This window comes from Dipodomys ordii, unplaced genomic scaffold (assembly GCF_000151885.1).
Source record: "Dipodomys ordii isolate 6190 unplaced genomic scaffold, Dord_2.0 Scaffold3, whole genome shotgun sequence".
NCBI lineage: Eukaryota > Metazoa > Chordata > Mammalia > Rodentia > Heteromyidae > Dipodomys > Dipodomys ordii.
In genome coordinates, this window is record NW_012267219.1 from 18,171,733 (window position 1) to 18,190,880 (window position 19,148).

The 19,148-nt window shown below is 33.6% G+C and overlaps 1 protein-coding gene across 1 annotated transcript in view; it reads right to left on the minus strand.

Moving 5' to 3' along the window:
- Positions 1 to 835: 835 nt before the first annotated feature.
- Positions 836 to 19,148, minus strand: part of Ppp1r12a (protein phosphatase 1, regulatory subunit 12A) — a 114,031-nt gene continuing 95,718 nt past the window's right edge. Inside the window, exons 18-24 of the mRNA XM_013018758.1 lie at positions 17,301 to 17,366; positions 14,953 to 14,969; positions 13,783 to 13,918; positions 11,359 to 11,463; positions 8,815 to 8,862; positions 5,528 to 5,578; positions 836 to 3,011 (exon numbers count right to left, since the gene is read on the minus strand). Of these exons, the coding sequence (XP_012874212.1) occupies positions 2,925 to 3,011; positions 5,528 to 5,578; positions 8,815 to 8,862; positions 11,359 to 11,463; positions 13,783 to 13,918; positions 14,953 to 14,969; positions 17,301 to 17,366 (510 nt within the window). The 3' untranslated portion in view covers positions 836 to 2,924. The remainder of the gene's footprint in view (positions 3,012 to 5,527; positions 5,579 to 8,814; positions 8,863 to 11,358; positions 11,464 to 13,782; positions 13,919 to 14,952; positions 14,970 to 17,300; positions 17,367 to 19,148) is intronic.

The window sequence follows — 19,148 nt, forward strand, 5'->3', positions numbered from 1 at the left end:
TGAAAATAAAAAGGCATGTTGCTGCGTGCAGTTGTGAATGCCTATAATCGCAGCTGTGTGGGAGGAGAGGTGAGGAACATGATTTCAGTCCCATTCAGGGAAGAACCAAGTTCAGCACACCTTATTACAAAACAATACATCTTATCTCAAAAACAATCTTGGCATAGAAGTACATCCCTATACTTCCAGCGATGTAGGAGGACTATAGTTTAAGGTTTTCTGGAACAAAAGCAAGAGACCATATATGAAAAATAAATAAAGCAAAAAAGATCTGGAAGTGTGGCTTAGGTGACAAAATGCTTGCTGGCAAGAACAGGGACTTGAGTTCAAGTCTCACTACCACCAATTAAAAAAAATTTAGCTATTTACATGTTAGTTGGACAATGACCTAATAGTAAATTTATTTTAGTGGAATATTATTTTCATATGTATTTCTAGACCTAGACTTATAGCTAAGACAAAAGAATAAGTTTAATTAAAAAAACACAAAACTTTTATGGGAATGAAATTTTGTGCTACTATACTGAGACTCACTGTCACCAATATTTTTTTACCCACTTATCATAAAAAACTAGTTCTCAGATTCTGCATACAGACAGCTTTATGTAAAATATATAAACATTTGTCCAAATTGGTACACAGATTGCATAAATATGGCAATTAAGATTGCATTTACAGATTGCACGTACAATGTTGTGCAAATTATCACAATATTACAATTTCAAAAGTTATTTAAATTGGTATCCAAATAATTAGTGAAAAAATACCCATGCAGAATTTAAATATCCTAGAACAAAATTTAAAATGTCTTCATTAAAAGTTCACACATTTAAAATAGTTTTATTCATTTTATTTGTATATGTCAAAATACATTTTTATTTCCAAAATAGTGGGTTTTGCAACTAGTTTCATGCAGAAACAAGGTCTGCTCAATACTACCAATAAAATCAATATAGCACAGTAGCTGTTCAGTTTTAGATACAAAGAATAAATAACCTAAATACAAAACACTAAAATATTAGAAACATGTATTTAATCATTCTTCACAGGCATCCAAACTTCACAAATAAAAACCACAGCATGCCTTACTGTTGTGCAACCAGAACATGTTGCCGTCACTCAAACTGATCAGTTATCTGTATATTTCACCTCCCACATGAGACCATGGAAACTATATTCAGACCCACCATTCATACAGTTCAAATATAACCAAAAATAGATTCCCCACAACTATCCTTGTACCTTTAAAATCAAGAATCCTGAGCTTGGTAGTAAGAGCATAACCTTATATCTTCATAAAACCAATCAAGAAAGAGGACTGAAATCCTGCTTACCAAAACACCCTTCCCCAACCCCAAAATAATCTAAAATAGGCAGTAGGACACAATGACCTTTTAAAATGAAGGGGTACAAATTCACACTTAATAAAGTATACAATACACTCAATAATACAGTTAGCTACTATAAGCTTTACAATGTACAATTTATTCAAATGGCGGAACTGTTCAGTGGTTAAGGAGACAGTTATGTGCCAAAAAGATGTAGTATTTTTTGCATGGTTTAATGAAAATATAAAAGCTATTTTGTCCAAATAAAAGCCATCTTTGCTATATACTTAGTTTTGCTTTTTTTTCTTTCTCATTTATAAAAAGGCCATTGAATGTATAAAATGGTCTGAACATGATGGTGGTATCAAAGTCAATGCCTCTTCATATGGCAATAACAGTGCATTTAACATTAACTCACGGGTTAGGTCTGCAAATGATTTCATAGCATTACTTTGGCTAGCACAACAGTTTTAGACAGCACTCAGATAAATATAGGTATGTGAAATGTGAAGCAATTATCTTATGCAACTTTAATTATGTTTGAATACTATCAGATAAAAACAAAATAAAAGTACAAGTCCTTTACAGTAGAAAATTTTGTAAAGCTAGGGCTCCATATAATGTGTAACTTTTAAAGTTGTTGTATTATATTGTTAGCAAATTTGTTTTTAACACTATCACGGAGTAGCCTACTTTGCATTAACAGACATTTGAAATAAGAAAATAGTCAAGCATGCCATGTGGTGATCTAAAAAATCAAAACACTTATTTATATATACAGCATCACTCAGTACCTGCTAAAAATGAATGTGAAAGTTACAGAATCTAGTATCTTATACTACAATTAAAAAAAAAACAGCAAAAACGAAAGGTGACCAATGAAGACAGAAAACAGGTCTTAAAAGATCTAATCACAACTGACTTTAAAGCATTCATATAAGAAATAAATGCATATTGCACAAACAGTGAAAGCAAATGTTCCACCAAGCAATTCAGGTTCAGGTGGGAGACAATACATTAGCATAATACATGACAATTACCTCAGAAGAGGAAGTTGTTTTTTTTTTCAGTTAAGTGAGAAAGCTGTGAATACATAGAAGACTCTGCCACATGAAGAGTTAGAAAGAAAGAAATACAAACCCAAACTTAGATGTAAAGAAAAAAAATTAAATATTGAAAAACTGGAAACTGTGGCACATCAAAAAATGCTGAATAACTGTCTTCTGTGAGCTCAAAGTTTCTGTTGACACAAAAGTATCTATGTACAACTAAGGCTTACTGGTTAAATATCGGAGGCATACCTGGCCTTGAACACTTTCCTTATATGCTGGAGCTGTAAACAAGTTTTCTCAGTCATTAAAAAAAAAATCTCAGCAGCTGCATTTACATGAAACAATGGTCTTGATAACGAAACAAAACAAAAATCCCAGAAATTAAACAAACAAAAATCCTAGATAAGAGGGCATTTGGCAGGATATCCGAAAATGACAGTCTCCAAGGATTCTTCTCAGGCTTCCAGTGACTGCCAATTATGGTCCACTGGGTAACTAGTATGTGCAATTCCTGCTGCTCTGTTTTTGCTTTTGTTTTTTAACTCTACTTGGAAAGTTTGCTTATAACTCTGATCAAGGCCCCATTTTCATCCTTTAGCCTCTGGTTGTCTGCTTTTAGGTCTGGTAACATCTACATGGGGAAAACAGAAGAACAAAAGTTGCAATAGAAAGATAAAACATTCTTAACAAATGTTATCACCTAAAATGTTCAATCTTTGTCAGTTATATGTATTTCTAATTTCTAAAACAAGGATCATGAAGGAAAAAAAAATACTGCGAAGCTATTAGTTTGATAATGGAATGAAATGTTTATTCTATCAAAGTTATCTACCGAAATGTAGTACTTTATCACTTGATTATGACTAAGAAGCACACTGTATTAGTGCAGCCAAGAAAATGAAGCCTGCTTTTGTTAGGATAGGTACTTAAAAGTGAATTCCTTTGAACATTCCTGTTAATACCTAAACCAAAGTCTTTTTATTTATGCTAGTTAAAACCATAATACTGTTGTTCTACAAGAAAATCAGTCTATTTAAGAAAGTTTTGAGGGGGTTAGGCTTGTTTTAAATTATTAAAATTTCTTAAGCTTAAGTACCTAGTACAATGTCTGTTCCAAGACACGTGCTTATTAAAAATAATTTTTATCAGAATAGTATAAAGGAAATTTTAAATTATAGTAAAACATGTATCCAAGAAAACAATCATGCACAAAACAAGTATTTGAAGCAAAGAGAAAAGCACCTATCTTTGCAACACTGAAATTCAATTTTACAGACAAACTGAAGGAATGAAAATGCTACAAATTAAATTAATTTTCTACTAAGAATAATTATATAAACTTCCATTTATTATTCAGCTTTGCCAGGTCAAATAATAAATGGAATAGTTTATATTTGAGACATGAAATAGTGTATTCCAAAATCTTTTCACAATTACTAATTATATAAACTAAAACTTCTACTTGAAAAACTACCTTAAGCCACGTCTTTAGGAAGTTTTTTATTTTATATAGAACCAATTAATTCTTATTTGTGTTCAGAACGTTTAAATGTAAAATACACTAACTTGAATTTACACATTAAGGTATCTGTAACAAAGAACTAAATGAACATAACTTCAGATGGTTCTAAATGAATGTTATTTTCAAATAGATGATATAGGCTTAATTTGGTTTTAAAATATATTAATTACATGTTAATTATATGCTACTTTTTTTGCATTCCACTTTCTTTCTAATAAAGGACTATAAACATTAGACATATTTTAATCCCAAAACATTTTTAGCACAAGTCTTTAAATTCCTAAATCTTGCCCTGGTTTTACACTGTAAGTTGCAATATGTTATTAGTGATACTTTAAAAAAATTCTGAGAAGCCATGCATAATTAAGGAGTTATATGATAAACTTCAGACACAATGGTATTAATTTGTAAAAATGTGCTTTTACAAAAAACACACTAAAATAAAAACACCTGCCTGGCTCTACCAAGAAGAAATGATGAAACTATAATTTACAGGCTCACAGAATGCAGTTGCCTACAGAACCCTGAGCGCTTGACTACCACTCTTGTCAAGGCCCTATTCTCAGTCAGCAGTCTTTCATTTAACTCTCTCAGACTCTGAATCTGCTTTATTTGGTGCAGGTTCTGTAGGAATCAGAACATAAAGACATAAAAATAAAAAAAAAAGAAAATGAAGAGTACAGTCAGAAAATAAAGAATTACAAGGTAATAAATAAAAAAGGAGCATTCCAAAAAATTTAGAAAGGTAAACAATGTATTACTAAAATTCCATTTCAAACTGAACATACAAGCAAATAAAATCCAAAAGACTTGCCGCTACTTTTCAAAGCATCTCAGTAATAATGGTCTAACAAATGAACTAAATAATTCAATAGAACATTTAAATATTGAATTTTAGAATGTTGTACTATGTCTTAAGAGGACAATTTATTTAAGGCAATGTGGTAACAGGCCATTAATTAGCTGATCTTTTTCTGTTTTTCCTGCAGAGTGGTCAAAATTCAAAACAAATATTTTCACAGAGAATGAATTTAATACATCTTTGCTTGTCCCTTCTTCTAATATACTTTATTTCCATAGAAGAATTTTTTTCATCTCCTTGTATTTATTTTTGTTCAGTCATGGGGCTTGAACTCTGGGCCTGGGAGCTGTCTCTCAGCAATTCAGCTCGAAGATAGCACTCTACCTCTTGAGCCACAGCGCCATTTCTGGTTTTCTGGTGGTTTATTGAAGATCAGAGTCTCACAGACTTTCCTGCCCAGGCTGGATTTGAACTGCAATCCTCTGATTTCAGCCTCTGAGCCACTAGCGCCCAGCCATGATTTATTTTTAAAGAAACATAAAAGTATACTTAGACATAAAGAGCTTCACAAAACCTTTCCTCTTATAATTATTATCTAATTTTTATACCTGAATATCGAAAGTGTTATACATTTAGATTGTCAAAATGATTTGGGTTTTACATCTTCTTCTAGCTCACTACAACCTGGATTTAGAAAGAAAGAGAAGCAAAAGATATAGATAACTCACCAATTGGGTAATTAGCTCTTTGAACAATATAAACATTTATACTTGTATAACATTTAAATCCATAAGCAGTACTGTTTCTCACATGATCTACTTACTTTGAGCTCTTCTTCCATTTCAGATATTCTTCTTTCTAGGGCTCTTCGTTCCTAGATCAATTTAAGATACCATTAATGACATAATGATTTCAGTTTCAATTTTTTCTCTATATTGTGAAATAGTGACACTTTAGAATCAATGATAAAATCAGGAGCAGTGTATAGAAAAATGTGATGCCAGTGATGTGAAAGAGCTTTCCAAAATGAGAAAATATGAAGATCTTAATTTTTTATTACTCTTCATGAGCTCTTTTTTTAAAGCTCTAACTTTCTGGTGAGATGCTACATAATGTGTTTAATCATTTTTTTTTTGTTCATATAGAGTATAGGCAATCAATCTCCAAGACTGAAGACTGTATCAGAAAGGAAAAAAAAAAAACTCACACAAAGATGCAATTATACTACTGTGATAGAAGCAGAAAAGCAAAAGCAAAGGTGCCTAGGATTTGTGTACTTTGCAAATCTAACCACTTTGTCCTCTAACCACAATGTTTACTGGCCATTATTTTATCCACTTGCTTTTATAGTTTTGTATATAGGTTGATACTGTGTGTAGCATTAATGCGGTGATCTAATGGAGTAGCAATTCTAGCATAACTCATTTCAGAGTGACAGGCAAAGCCAACATACAATATATTATTGCAGTGTACTGTTTTATTTCCTTTATCAAATAAGCATTCTATGGTGTTATGCCAAAAGCAAGCAGCAGTAATTGATGAACTGTAAAACTGGTTAGGTCATACCGCCCAGAAGATACTGACTCTTGCCGGTCACCTTTCAGATACAAACCATTTACATTTAGTTTAATGACACTGAAACTTTTCCCAAGACATTCTCAGATTAATAATTCATGTTGATTTTTAGTAATGCAGTACATTTACTGTAAATGTAAATATCTATTGTTTTTGAAATATGTAACTTTAAGAAAAAGATAGCATCCTACTCATAGCCTTACAAGTGCTATATAGAATCTAAAAATCACATGGTTCAAGATTTCAAGTCAAAATTTACTTTCTCTATATAGACCTTTCTCCTAGATAATAACACATAAAAATTTCATATGAGCAATTATATTTTTGAAAATACTAGCATAAGGGACAAATTTAATCCTCAAAATTTGTCAAATATTGCCAGGTGCTGGTGGCTCATGCCTGTAACGCTAGCTATTCAGGAGGCTGAGATCTGAGGATCAAGGTTCAAAGTCAGCCCAGACAGGAAAGTCCATGAGACCCTTATCTCCAATAAACCACTGAGAAAATAGGAAGTGGCGTTGTGGCTCGAGAAGTGGTAGAGCTAGTGCCTTGAGCTGAAGAGCTGAGGGACAGCACCCAGGCCCAGAGTTCAAGCCTTAACCAACAACAAAACCCCCAAAACTTTGTCAAATATCAGAAATAGAATTTTGGTTGAGAGATAATTTTACCCAAGTCTCAATTTTATTAGCTGTTTTCAAGGTTTTAAAAGTAGTAGAGTAAGAAAAGAATTCTATTCTCAACTGCTTGATTTTATAGGCTCAAACAAACAGTTATAAAATTACAGGCCATTACCTGTGTTGGGTAAATGTATTACATTAAAAACATTAAAAAATATGGTTAAGAGAAAATGCATACAAATTGCTCAGCCCAGTGTTTATCTGATATTCACAAAATGCTGAATACATGTTAGCAGTTCTCAATACTACAAATATCAATGTTTGTTAAATTGAGAGTAGATGAGCTACTTTGTAATTTACCTGCATCTGACAAGCAGAAAAAGGAGGTGAGGTGAAATGTGAGAATATTAACGAGTGAATCACAAGGATGGATACCAAAGTATCAATAATCTCTGTTTGATAAGATTGATAAAGATAAAAAATAAAGATAATATATTTGATTCTTATTCTAAGATTAGGTTTTTGTGACCAAAATATACAACTTTCCTAAGAAATAGAAACTATTCTCGAGTATGATTGTGTAACAAATACAAATATTCTGATTGTGTATTTTGTTCTTTCATATCAACCATTAATGAGTAAAGAGAATTAATCTAATCAGTTCTGCATAAATTATCAAAATTCAAAAGGTTATATAAAACTATATGGCAATATAAATATATAATAACTATCTATTACATTTAAAATATAAGTGATTCTGTATTTTTAGTGATTACGAGTTATAAATTTTTTTTCTTCCTTTTTTGAGATCACAATTTTGCTATGTGGCACAACAGTGTGATCTTGACCTCTACAATACAAGTCAGGCTGTCCTCCTGATTCAATCTTCTGAATATGAGGATTACAGGTATGTACCACCACACCCAACTAGTTGTATCAATTAAAAAAAAAATGACCATAGAACTTAATTTTAAAAAGTTCCAGAATGCTAAAAGGATAGTGTTTTTAAGATATAATTTAGTACACAATAGACATTAATAAATTATTTTTAAATTTGTACTTGTTTTTCATTTTTTTTGTGAAAAAGGCAAACTGGTAATTTTCAAAATGGAATAGAAAAAAAGTTTTCAACATTACCTTGATGTCATAGCTACCAGATATTATTTTTTCTTTGACAAAACCTCTACAATGAGGTTTAGATCAACTGCACTGTAGACTTGCAAACATTCTACAGGCACATTTCCTTTTTTGTGTGTGCTGTCCTGGGAACTGGACACTGTCCCTGTGCCTTTTTCTTTTTATTGAACCATGATCTTTGTATCTCCTAGACTTACAATCTGTGGAAGTAGTTGGGTGCTGGTGGTTCACACCTGCAGTCCTAGCTCCCTAAATATGCTAAGATCTGAGAAAGATGATTCAAAGCCAGACTGGGCAGGACACTTTGTGAGATTTTTTATTTCCAGTTAATCACTAAAGAGCTAAAAGTAAAAGAGCTGTGGCTCAAGTGGTAGAGTTGTAGCCTGGAGTATTGTATCCCAGGCCCTGAGTTCAAGCCCCAAGCCCAGCTCATGTGTGTGTGCACGCGCACACGCACACGCACACGCACACACACACACACACAAATGGAAGTATTTAAAATTTGAGAACTGAAGTAAATGTACACAAAATATTTTAATAAATATGCATATATTTATGAAAAATAAAAAGTATTAAATATTATTATAGAATACATAATTTCAGTACACATGATTTTAAAAATTCTCTAAAATACAGAAATACAATACATTAACTCTTAGGGCCATTTCCTATCTAGAGAGACAAATTAGACTTAATTAAAACTGTCATCTATAAAAACAGAATACAAGAAACCCACCACTGCTTATACAAAAAATAACAGTTAATAAAATGGAATACTTACCCTTTTTTCCATTTCCAATAGTGACCTATCAGCAAATCTTTCTTGTCTCTGCAATAAGGTAAGAAATTACAAAATGGGATGTAAGTGCAATGAAGATGGGGAAAGTAACTTTCTTTAATGGGTATTAAAAGAAATCAAAATATTCAGGTGATATAATACATATTCAAGTGTATAATAGGTTTGAATAAAGGAAAGAAAAAATGATGGACTTTGAATTTAGTAGATTTAAAATTGTCAAATATCTGGGAACAAATTTATCAAATGACATGTCTTTCAAAAGCAGATTTGCTAAATAACCAGTTTTACTAATTCACAGAGTGTTATTTGCCAAAAAAAAATTTTTTTTTTGGTCAGTCGTGGGGCCTGAACTCTGGATCTGGGTGCTCTCCCTCAGCTCTTCAGCTCAAGGCTAGCACTCTACCACTTGAACCACAGCATTACTTCTGGCTTTTTCTACTTATGTGTGCTGAGGAATCGAACCCAGGGCCTCAAGCATGCAAGGCAAGCACCCTACCACTGAGCCGCCTTCCCAGCCCTGTTATTTGCCAATTTTAAGAAATGCTTTTTGTTACTACCAAGCACAAAATATATGTTGTATGTCATTTTAGTTAAGCATAATTTCACTGTTTAATGTGGTAATTGTGTTTTGTGATCAAAACCAGGGCTTTATGGAATGCTAAATTACTTAATGATCCTAATATGGTAATTTAAAAATATTTCCTTTATATAATTATTTTCTGCTTTAATCACATTTTAATATCTTCAGAACTTGAAGCTAAGTTTATTATTATTTTAAGTACTGATGCTGGGCTTCAGCACTCTCCTCAAGCTTCTGTGTTCAAGGTTAGTGCTCTACCACTTGAGTTACAGCTCCACTTAGGGCTTTTTAGTGATTAATTGGAGATAAGAATCTCATGGACTTTCCTGTGCTAGCTGGATTTGAACAATGATCCTCAGAGCTGAGCCGCCTGAGTAGTTCAGTTTTACAGATAGGAGGCATTGGCACCTGGCTTCCAAGATAATTTTTGATATTTTCTTTCAGAATTTCTTCATTTCAAATGTTAAGACATATAAAATTTAAGAAAGGCCTGGTGGAATTTACTTATAATTCCAGCTACTCAAGAGCTGGGGAAGATCATAGTCTGAGGCCAGCATGGGAAAAGTTAGCTGGATACCCCACCTGAAAAACAAAACTAAAAGCAAAAGGAGTGGGGGCATGGATCAAGTGGTAGAACATGATATTTTACCAATTATAAAAAATGGTGAAGATAAGGGACTGGTTTTTCCAAGATGGAATTAAGAACTCAGAAGGCATATATAACATGGATCAACAAACAGCAGAGAGTGTGGGTATGTTTTGAGATTATATACAGTTAATATAAAGTATCTTAATGTCACCTTTATGTAAATACACCTTACCCTGTTGATCAAACTAGCCAATTATGAGCAGATTGTGAACCTGAGCTCTACCAATCTGAGCAGAGGGGCAGGGCCTGCTGTGTTAGGAATAAATAGGCAACAGCCTGCTTCTTCTGCCTGCTTGCCAGATTTTTGGATGATAGCGTACTTGCAGAAGTAAATTTTGCCTTTCCGAAACAAAAGAGACTGGACAAAAAGAAGTATGTGGTACCACTATCAGAACTGAGTATGTAATTTTAGATTCTGCTTCCAAGCTGGATTCTTGTACTAAGAGGCAGGAACTAACTGCTTATGCTAGGAAGTACCATGTTAAAATTAAATTGTTTGTATTTTTTTTTTAAATTACAGAACTCCTTAGAGCTTTTAACATATAAATAGACCCTGTAAAACTTCCAAGATTTAAATTATGAAGCAATTCCCAAGATTCTTTGATCACAACGTTTTGCTTTGCTTTTTTAAAGGATGAGATGTGCTTATTACTATTTCCCAGTACTAGAATGTTCCAAGGGAAAAGACCTTGGGAAAATTCCTAGATCTTATGTACAAGATGGTGAGTCTTCTTGGCTATCTCAATTTTGTTAACTAAAATTGTCTTCTTTTGGCATTCCACAGGAAGAAGCACTGAAGAGTTAAAATTACTTTCTTCCAGCACTACACTTCATCAAGCATTTTTAACCTGAAGAATAGGAAATACTCATAAAATGAAAATTGTAATAAAGAAATTTTGAGGGCAGCAGATGTATCCCAGAGGTACAAGGCCAAGGCTCAACTCACAGCACAACACAAAAAAATTATGACTATAAGATAATCCTCTATACTATAAAAGCTTCAATAAGCCTTGATCCAACTGGTATGTATGATGGAAGTAAAAATTAGATCCCATATATGTCATAACAAATAAAAACTTGACTTTTAATTATAATATTTTTCTATTTAATAACTTGAAAAAAAGAATATATTTATCCATAAACTGCACAGTATTGATCTTTTTTTATTATTATTAGTTTTACTAGTTAAGCTACTATCAATAACCAAATTCGTCTTATTATAGAAAGTTTCAATGTGATATTTTAGGTTCAATGAAATACAACTATTATCTTGAAAGTAACAGAGAAAAATACAAACCTGGGTGGCCTTTTCCAATTGCAATTTAAGATCTGTTAGTTCCATATTTGTATCATGTAGCTGTGCCTTTAGCTTTTCATTTTCAGCTAGAATTTGTTCATAAAGCTATAAAAATCAGGTGAAAAAAAACCCAAATTATTTTTCTGCTCTTTTATTTTTAAAAAAGTTATCTTAATGATTATATTAAAACAGAAAGACTAATGTAGTATATGTACTAGAAAGGATACATTAAAATATTTCAACTCTTTGTGGATGCTTTGTGGTTATAAATAAGTAGTTATAGAAAGTTAATTTATTATGTATACATTTTATAAAATAATTCTGGCATTTAAAATGTAAGATGTTAAAGATAATTCTGATTTTCTAAATTCTTCTAAAGAAGATTTAGCGATCTGACTTTAAATCAGGACTACATACCTCCATTGCAAGTGTAGCTGAGAAATCACTGTAATTTTTATTTTGGAGTATATGAGCTTTTCTATTATTCAAAACAGGGTTACATTTATTATTTTACTTGCATGATACATAGCAATAAAAGGCAGGTAACATTTCTTGGAGTAGTTCAAATGATTCTTGTTCTCTTTCTTAAGACTTTATATCTACTGCTTCTTTTCCACTCCAACTTCTTCTTTTTTTTTTTTTGGGGGGTGGGGAGGGTCCAGTCGTAGGGCCTGAACTCTGGGCCTGGGCGCTGTCCCTCAGCTCTTCAGCTCAAGACTAGAGCTCTACCACTTGAGCCACAGCGCCACTTCCGGCTTTTTTCTTTTTGCTTATGTGGTGCTGAGGAATCGAACCCAGGGCCTAAGCAAGCAAAGCAAGCGCTCTACCACTGAGCCACCTTCCCAGGCCTCCAACTTCTAATACATCTTTCTGGCTATAATCTGCTTTCACATTGACTGTACTAACAGAACTGTTTTCCAGTTCTCCTCCAAATCTGTTTTTTTTTTTTTAACATACAAGAGCAAGAAATACTTTTTAAAATGAAAATTCCATAATTTTCACAAGGAAACTGTTTTGCTATCCTCTACATATTAAAAACCCTTGAATGGCCTTCTCAAGAGCCTGATTTTAGCTTAAATATATTAGAATTAAATTATTTCAATATATTCAATATATTATGTATCCTTCCACCATCAGGTCTATGCAGTCCACTCAGTCTAGAATACAATTCTCATTCCCACCAATTAACAGCTAACTGATCATCTTTCTTTCTTTTTTTTTTTTTTGCCGGTCATGGGGCCTGAACTCTGGGCTTGGGCGCTGTCCCTCAGCTCTTCAGCTCAAGGCTAGTGCTCTACCACTGGAGCCACAGCGCCACTTCTGGCTTTTTCTGTTTATGTGGTGCTGAGGAATCGAACCCAGGGCCTCATGCTTGCAAGGCATGCACTCTACCGCTGAGCTACCTTCCCAGCCCCTCATCTTTCTGTTCTTGGCTAAAACCTTACTTCCTTAGGAAGTGCATTTACCTGTCCTACTACTTTTTGTTGTTGTTATAGCTGTACACTTCATTGTTGTTGTTGGTCATGGGACTTGAACTCAGGGCCTGTGCGCTGTCCCTAGGCTCTTTTGCTCAAGGCTAGCATTCTGCCACTTAGAACCACAGTGCCACTTGCAGTTTTGAGTGGTTAACCGGAGATAAGAGTCTCCTAGGGACTTTTCTGTCCTGGCTTTGAACTGTGATCCTCAGATCTCAGCCTCCTGAGTAGGTAGGATTACAGGCGTGAGCCACCGGTGCCCAGCTAGCTGTACACTCTTTATAAAACTGTTCTCCCACTTCAGAGTAACTGTCAAAGCTTTAATTCAAACAACTGTCACCCAGGAAAATGGACAAATATCACAAGTCTTCTCCACAAACTTCATCAAGCTTAAACTCTTATGTGAAAAATAATAATCAGAATTTTGTACTGTTGAGTTTCTAAGATTTCTTAATTATTTCCAACCTTCATCCTAATAGCACCAGAACTACCATACTTTTTCAGTTAGCTAGGACTGCATTATTCTTTACAAACTATATTCTCTGTATGCTTATTACCAAACAGAGAAGCCATATACGGTAGGTCAGTATTTGGGAGGCTAAGCAGGAGGATTACATGTTAAGGCTTGGCCAGCCTGGGCTATATATAGCAAGACCCTGTTAATGTGTATGTGTGCATACACCTCACACCTCTGCCTACTAAATGCCCCTTTCCAGTTCAATCACAGTAATTGCATGAGACAATACATGTAAAATAAAGTCTTGGATACTTTTCCCTTTAGAAAATAATACATAAGTAATCTATGTACAAATAATTTACAAATATGAAAAAAGAAAGTCATTTTCATATTGATTTCATTAAAAGTTTTTCAGAATAAAATTAAAATATAAATATCTCAACACAAGAGATAACTTATTTTTAATTAAATATAATCAAACAACCTAAGTACCTTTTTGAAGTCAGTTGAGTCATCCTTTTCTAGCCTGCTACTATAAGGTTTTCTGTCTTCTAAGTAACTATACGATCCAGAGCGACCCAGTAAGGAATCATACCGATCACTAGATGATGTGGAACTGGTATCATATCTTTAAAAGATGAGTTCAAATCAAAAACTTTATTATAGGCTTTCACAAATTACAATAACATACATATTAGTATACAGTGACTTGTTATTCTAAAATAGTAAGTAATATTTTCCTTAATTTGCTATGAAATCAACTTTTGTGATACATTTTTAATTTTTATTATTAAAATATTTTTATTTTTGTATTAACTTGTATTGAAGAAAAAGTTTAAAAAAAGAGAATCCTGATTTTATAATATGATAAATTATTTCAACAGATTTAAACTATATTGTTTTCACATTTTAACATTTCTGAAATCAGAACACAGCTTTTAAGTAGTGATGTATTAAAGTTTAATTGGTAATACTTTTCCTTTTATGGAAGTAAAAAATGTTTTAACATTAATAATATCTTAAATTTGATGAAATATAACATTACCTAAGTGTCAGATAATGGGTTTTCTTAAATAGCAAGAATAAATCTTACTAACTGAATTCTTTGTAATTTGGTTATGAACTAGGCTATCTTTTCTGCATTTCAATTCAACAGAATTATCAGTGCATACATTTTTTTTTGCTATACTTTAACAATTATAAACAAAACAACTGATCATGATTAGATTCAAGGATATAGCAATTTTGAGCTGGATGATACTTAAAAAAATATCTTCACCCATTTTTCTTATATCTAAAGCAAGGCTAAGGGAGAAGTTACCTAATAAAATTTCTAGCCAACTGTGGATTTCATCAGTTCCTATGTCAATGAGACAATGTTGAAATATCTTAGGAAACTTTGGAGAACTTAAGAAGAGTCATTATTGGAAGGTTAAGAAAACTTCTTATTCTTTCGTAGTGCTTTATACTATCATAGCCAGTCAGCCGAAAATACAGCCTTTAACAAAAGAAGCTAAAAAGTGTAACTAGTTCACCTAAATTTTTATGCATCTTTATTACCCATCTAATTCCAATTCTAAATTTTACAGAATCCAGAAGTAACAAATGCTTTTAGTAAAAATACAAAAAGAAAAAAAGTATTAAAATCAAGTTAAAACATACCTAGAAACAGAATCCGTCTAGAAAGAAAAGAAACACAGGTTTATTAAAATTAAACCATTAACCTAAAAAAACTTAATGCAAGAATGATCACACTATTAAATTAACTTAACATTCATTATGTTTGCTGTTTTTTTTCTCAGAGAATAGTTGGGGATATAGTCACTGACTGTTCTTATATGCACAGTATAATCACATTTAGAAACATGTTTTATACTTCCTACAAAAACCAACATACAGTATTTCTTAAAGAAAAAAATAAAATGATTAAGAAACATATCCATTATTTATGCTCACTCAGCAGGAAAAAGTGACATATTTATACTATATTAGCATATTATATTGCCAACTTCATATGTTTAATTGTCAGTTTCTCTTATTTTAGTGGATTTTTGCCTTGGTGTTATACTTGGCTCAAGTTTTTCTGTGTTTATTGATCCCTGGGGCTTGAACTCAGGACCTGAGCCCTGTCACTGTGCCTTTTTTGCAAGGTTAGCACGCCATCAGTTGAGCTCCAGCTTCAGCTCCAGCTCTACTTCAGGCTTTTTGATAGAGACAAGAGTCTCAGACTTTTCTGCCTGAGCTAGCTTTGAACTGCAATCCTCAGATCATAAAGTAGCTAAGTTTACAGGTGGAAACCAAGGGCACCCAGCCAAGTTTTTACTAGTTTTTTTTTTTTTTTCCAGTGCTGGGGCTTGAACTCAGGGCCTGGGCACTGTCCCTGAGCTTTTGCTCAAGGCTATCATGCTACCACTTGAGTCACAGCGCCACTTGTGGCCTTTTCTGTTTATGTGGTACTGAGGAATCGAACCCAGGGCTTCATTCATGCTAGGAAAGCACTCTACCACCAAGCCACCTTCCCAGCCCAATTACTAAGTTTTTTGTAGGCTAACCACTTTTTACCAACAAATAGCTTTAAAAACAAACAACTGACAAAACTAAATTTCTGACAGTATAAGGTAATTCAAATTTTGCATGATAAAAATTTATCTTAATTTATTTTAAAATTTATGTTCTATAGATAGATAGTATAAGCTTGATTTACAATTTTCAGTAACCTTTCAACATTTAAGTATTTCTTTAGCCAAATAAATACATGTGAGGAAGTCATTTCAGCACAATTAAATAAACCACAGAAATTTTATTACTGAATATATTTTAAGGTAATGATGACACCATTCCTAGCTACACAATTCTAACTCGTGTGGTACAGTTAAATTCCTATGTGAATATTAGAGCTCCTTAAAGTATTTTCTTTTTTTTGTGGGTGGGAGGGGATGGGGATACCTTGAATTCAGGGTCTGAGTGCTGTTCCTGAGCCTCTTTGTGCTCAAGGCTAGTGCTCTACCACATGACCCATAGCACCACTTCTGGTTTTTTTTTTTGGTCGGTCATGGGGCTTGAACTCTGGGCTTGGGCGCTGTCCCTGAGCTCTTCAGATCAAGGTGAGCACTCTACCTCTTGAGCCACAGCACCACTTGCAGTTTAGTGGTGGTTAATTGGAGATAAGAGTCTCACGGAGTTTTCTGCCTGGGCTGGCTTTGAAACGTGATCCTCAGAGCTCTGCCTCCTGAGTAGCTAGGATTACAGGCATGAGCCACTGTGCCCGGCTCCTTAAAGTATTTTATCTTTTTGAACAGTCAAATTGAAAACAGATAAGGGAAGGGCAACTTAGAAAAAAAAAAAGAAAGAAAAAAGCACTGCAGAAGAAACTTTCATATAACTTTGCCATTTACAAAAGTAAAGCCTGAGACCATTACTTCTGGATTTCTACTACTCTGAGTATCCATTAAATATTTTCATTTGGTCAAGGGTATTATTATTATTATTATTTTGCCAGTTGTGGGGCCTGAACTCTGGGCCTGGGCGCTGTCCCTCAGCTCTTCAGCTTAAGGCTAGCGCTCTACAACTTTGAGCCACAGCACCACTTCCAGCCTTTTCTGCTTATGTGGTGCTGAGGAATCGAACCCAGGGCCTCATGTATGCAAGGTAAGCACTCTACCACTGAGACACTTTCCCAGCCCAAGGGTATTATTCTTTTTCTTGCCTTTTTACCTCTGAAGGGTAAATCACAATAAACTACCCTCACTAGAATGTTACTGGATGAGTTGACAACTGTTGCAAATCAGTAAAACTATCATTGCAACTGAGATCCAGAATATCCCATCATCTCTAAGACATTCTTAGTGTTCCTATTCAATCCTTCCTTCCCTGACTTCCAGGTAACTACTAATATGATAAGTAGGTAAGTACTGTGTCCAATAACTGCTCTGTGTGAATAAATGTAATTAAATACAATTTAAAAGCAATCTTTATAAATATTACTCAATGCAAAAAGTCAGGCTCTTTACCTGAGTTTCTTTTTTATTGGACCCTTCTTCTGTATCTGATTGTTGTTCTTGTTCATTTTCATCACTCTGAAATAGATTACCAATTTATTTTATGAGAATAGAAAAACGTAAGTGACTTGAGAAAAATATATCAAGAAATAGAGCAAAATAAAACCTGATTATTTTTTTTAACTGTAGAGACTGAACCTAGCATGTGCTAGGCAAGTGCTCTTTGACTATGCTACATTCCCCACCCAGGAAAAATTGATTTTAAGTTGGGTTTTTCCTACTGTATTTAGAAAAACTCTTTTAACATGATAAAGAGAAGAAATTCCACTTTATATGATAGTGTATATACTTCAAAAGTCAAAGTAAGTACTTATTTTTCCACTCATAATAAAGCAGTAAAAACAGAACTAAATTCATTGTTTTATGTTAAAATAAAAGGCTAGATTTGCTAAGTTAAGCAAGCCTAATGCAAATGTCATATTATGTTTAGTGGAGTTCCTTCTAGAAATCTCTTGGAAATCTATAGAGTATAGAACAGAAAATCAAAGTCATACTAGGCTAAAAATTTATAATCTAGCCTATGCAAATATTCTACTGGAGGGTTATAAAAAATCTCAATAATTCGGGAAAAGGGAAATTTACAAACATACTGATTCTAGGTTTACTATAGAAGTACTAGACATTGCCAACCAAAAGCTAGATCACATGGGACTTTTAAGTCACATAGGACTTAAAATTATTTTAAAAAATTTAGATATAATTACCTCATCAATAAAGTGAGTATATCATTTTTAGATAGTTGTTCCAAAGATTAGAGTTATACAAGCTATCATTTTGGTATCTAACAAAAATGGGAAGTGAAGTCAATCAGAGAGCCAGAGACACTGCTATCGTTGTATTAATTCCATGTCTTGATATATTACAGTTTCATGGGAGAACACGGGTATTAGAAAGAAAAACATGAGGATGCTGAGTTCCTAAAAAACAGTAACTCAGACCTTATTTTTTTATATTGTCTGCTACAGGTTTAAATATGATGTGACAAAAAGGGGAAAAAAGTCCTGTTCCTGGATGGCAGATTAAAACCAAATCAGTGCTGGCTAAAACTAAAATCTTGTAGAGTGCCAACATGGACCTGAGGTAGGGGTCCTTATAAAGCTGTTCAAATGTACTCATCCAGAAAGTGAGCTTTGTGATAGAAAAAAACAGCGTGAATAAAATTGGATAAAAAAATAAAAATACTACGTACAGCTTTACCTATGAAATTTCTAATATAAAATATTACTGGGGGAAAGGGCTGAGATGAGAAAAATGTCAACTTGGGGCAGGCCCCTTCTTGACCCACAGCTAGGCTCAGTGGTATGTGCCTGTCATCCAGTACACAGGGGAGCTGAGGTTAGGAGGACTGACACCAGGCCAGACCTGGTATGAAAAATCTCATCAATTCCTTCTTCATAGAAGGAGGTCAATGGTTTGGTGATCCCATTTGTGATCCCAGTGATGATGGGACCTAAAGTAGGTGCAACAAGGTTCATACCTAGATAGGTGTAACCATATCCTAAAAAATAAAAAACAAAAAACAAAAAAAAAAATCCCAACACTGAAAAAGCATGGCTGAAGATGTGACTCAGCATTTTCACATTAATTTACCAAGTGAAAGATACTGAGTTCAAATCCCAAATACTGAAAAAAAAAAAAAGCTATAAAACATACAGTTGGGGGTTGGGAAGGTGGCTCAGTGGTAGAGGACTTATCTTGCATGCCTGAGGCCCTGGGTTTGATTCCTCAGCACCACATAAGCAAAAAGAAAAAAGCGGGAAGTGGTGCTGTGGCTCAAGTGGTAGAGCGCTAGCCTTGAGC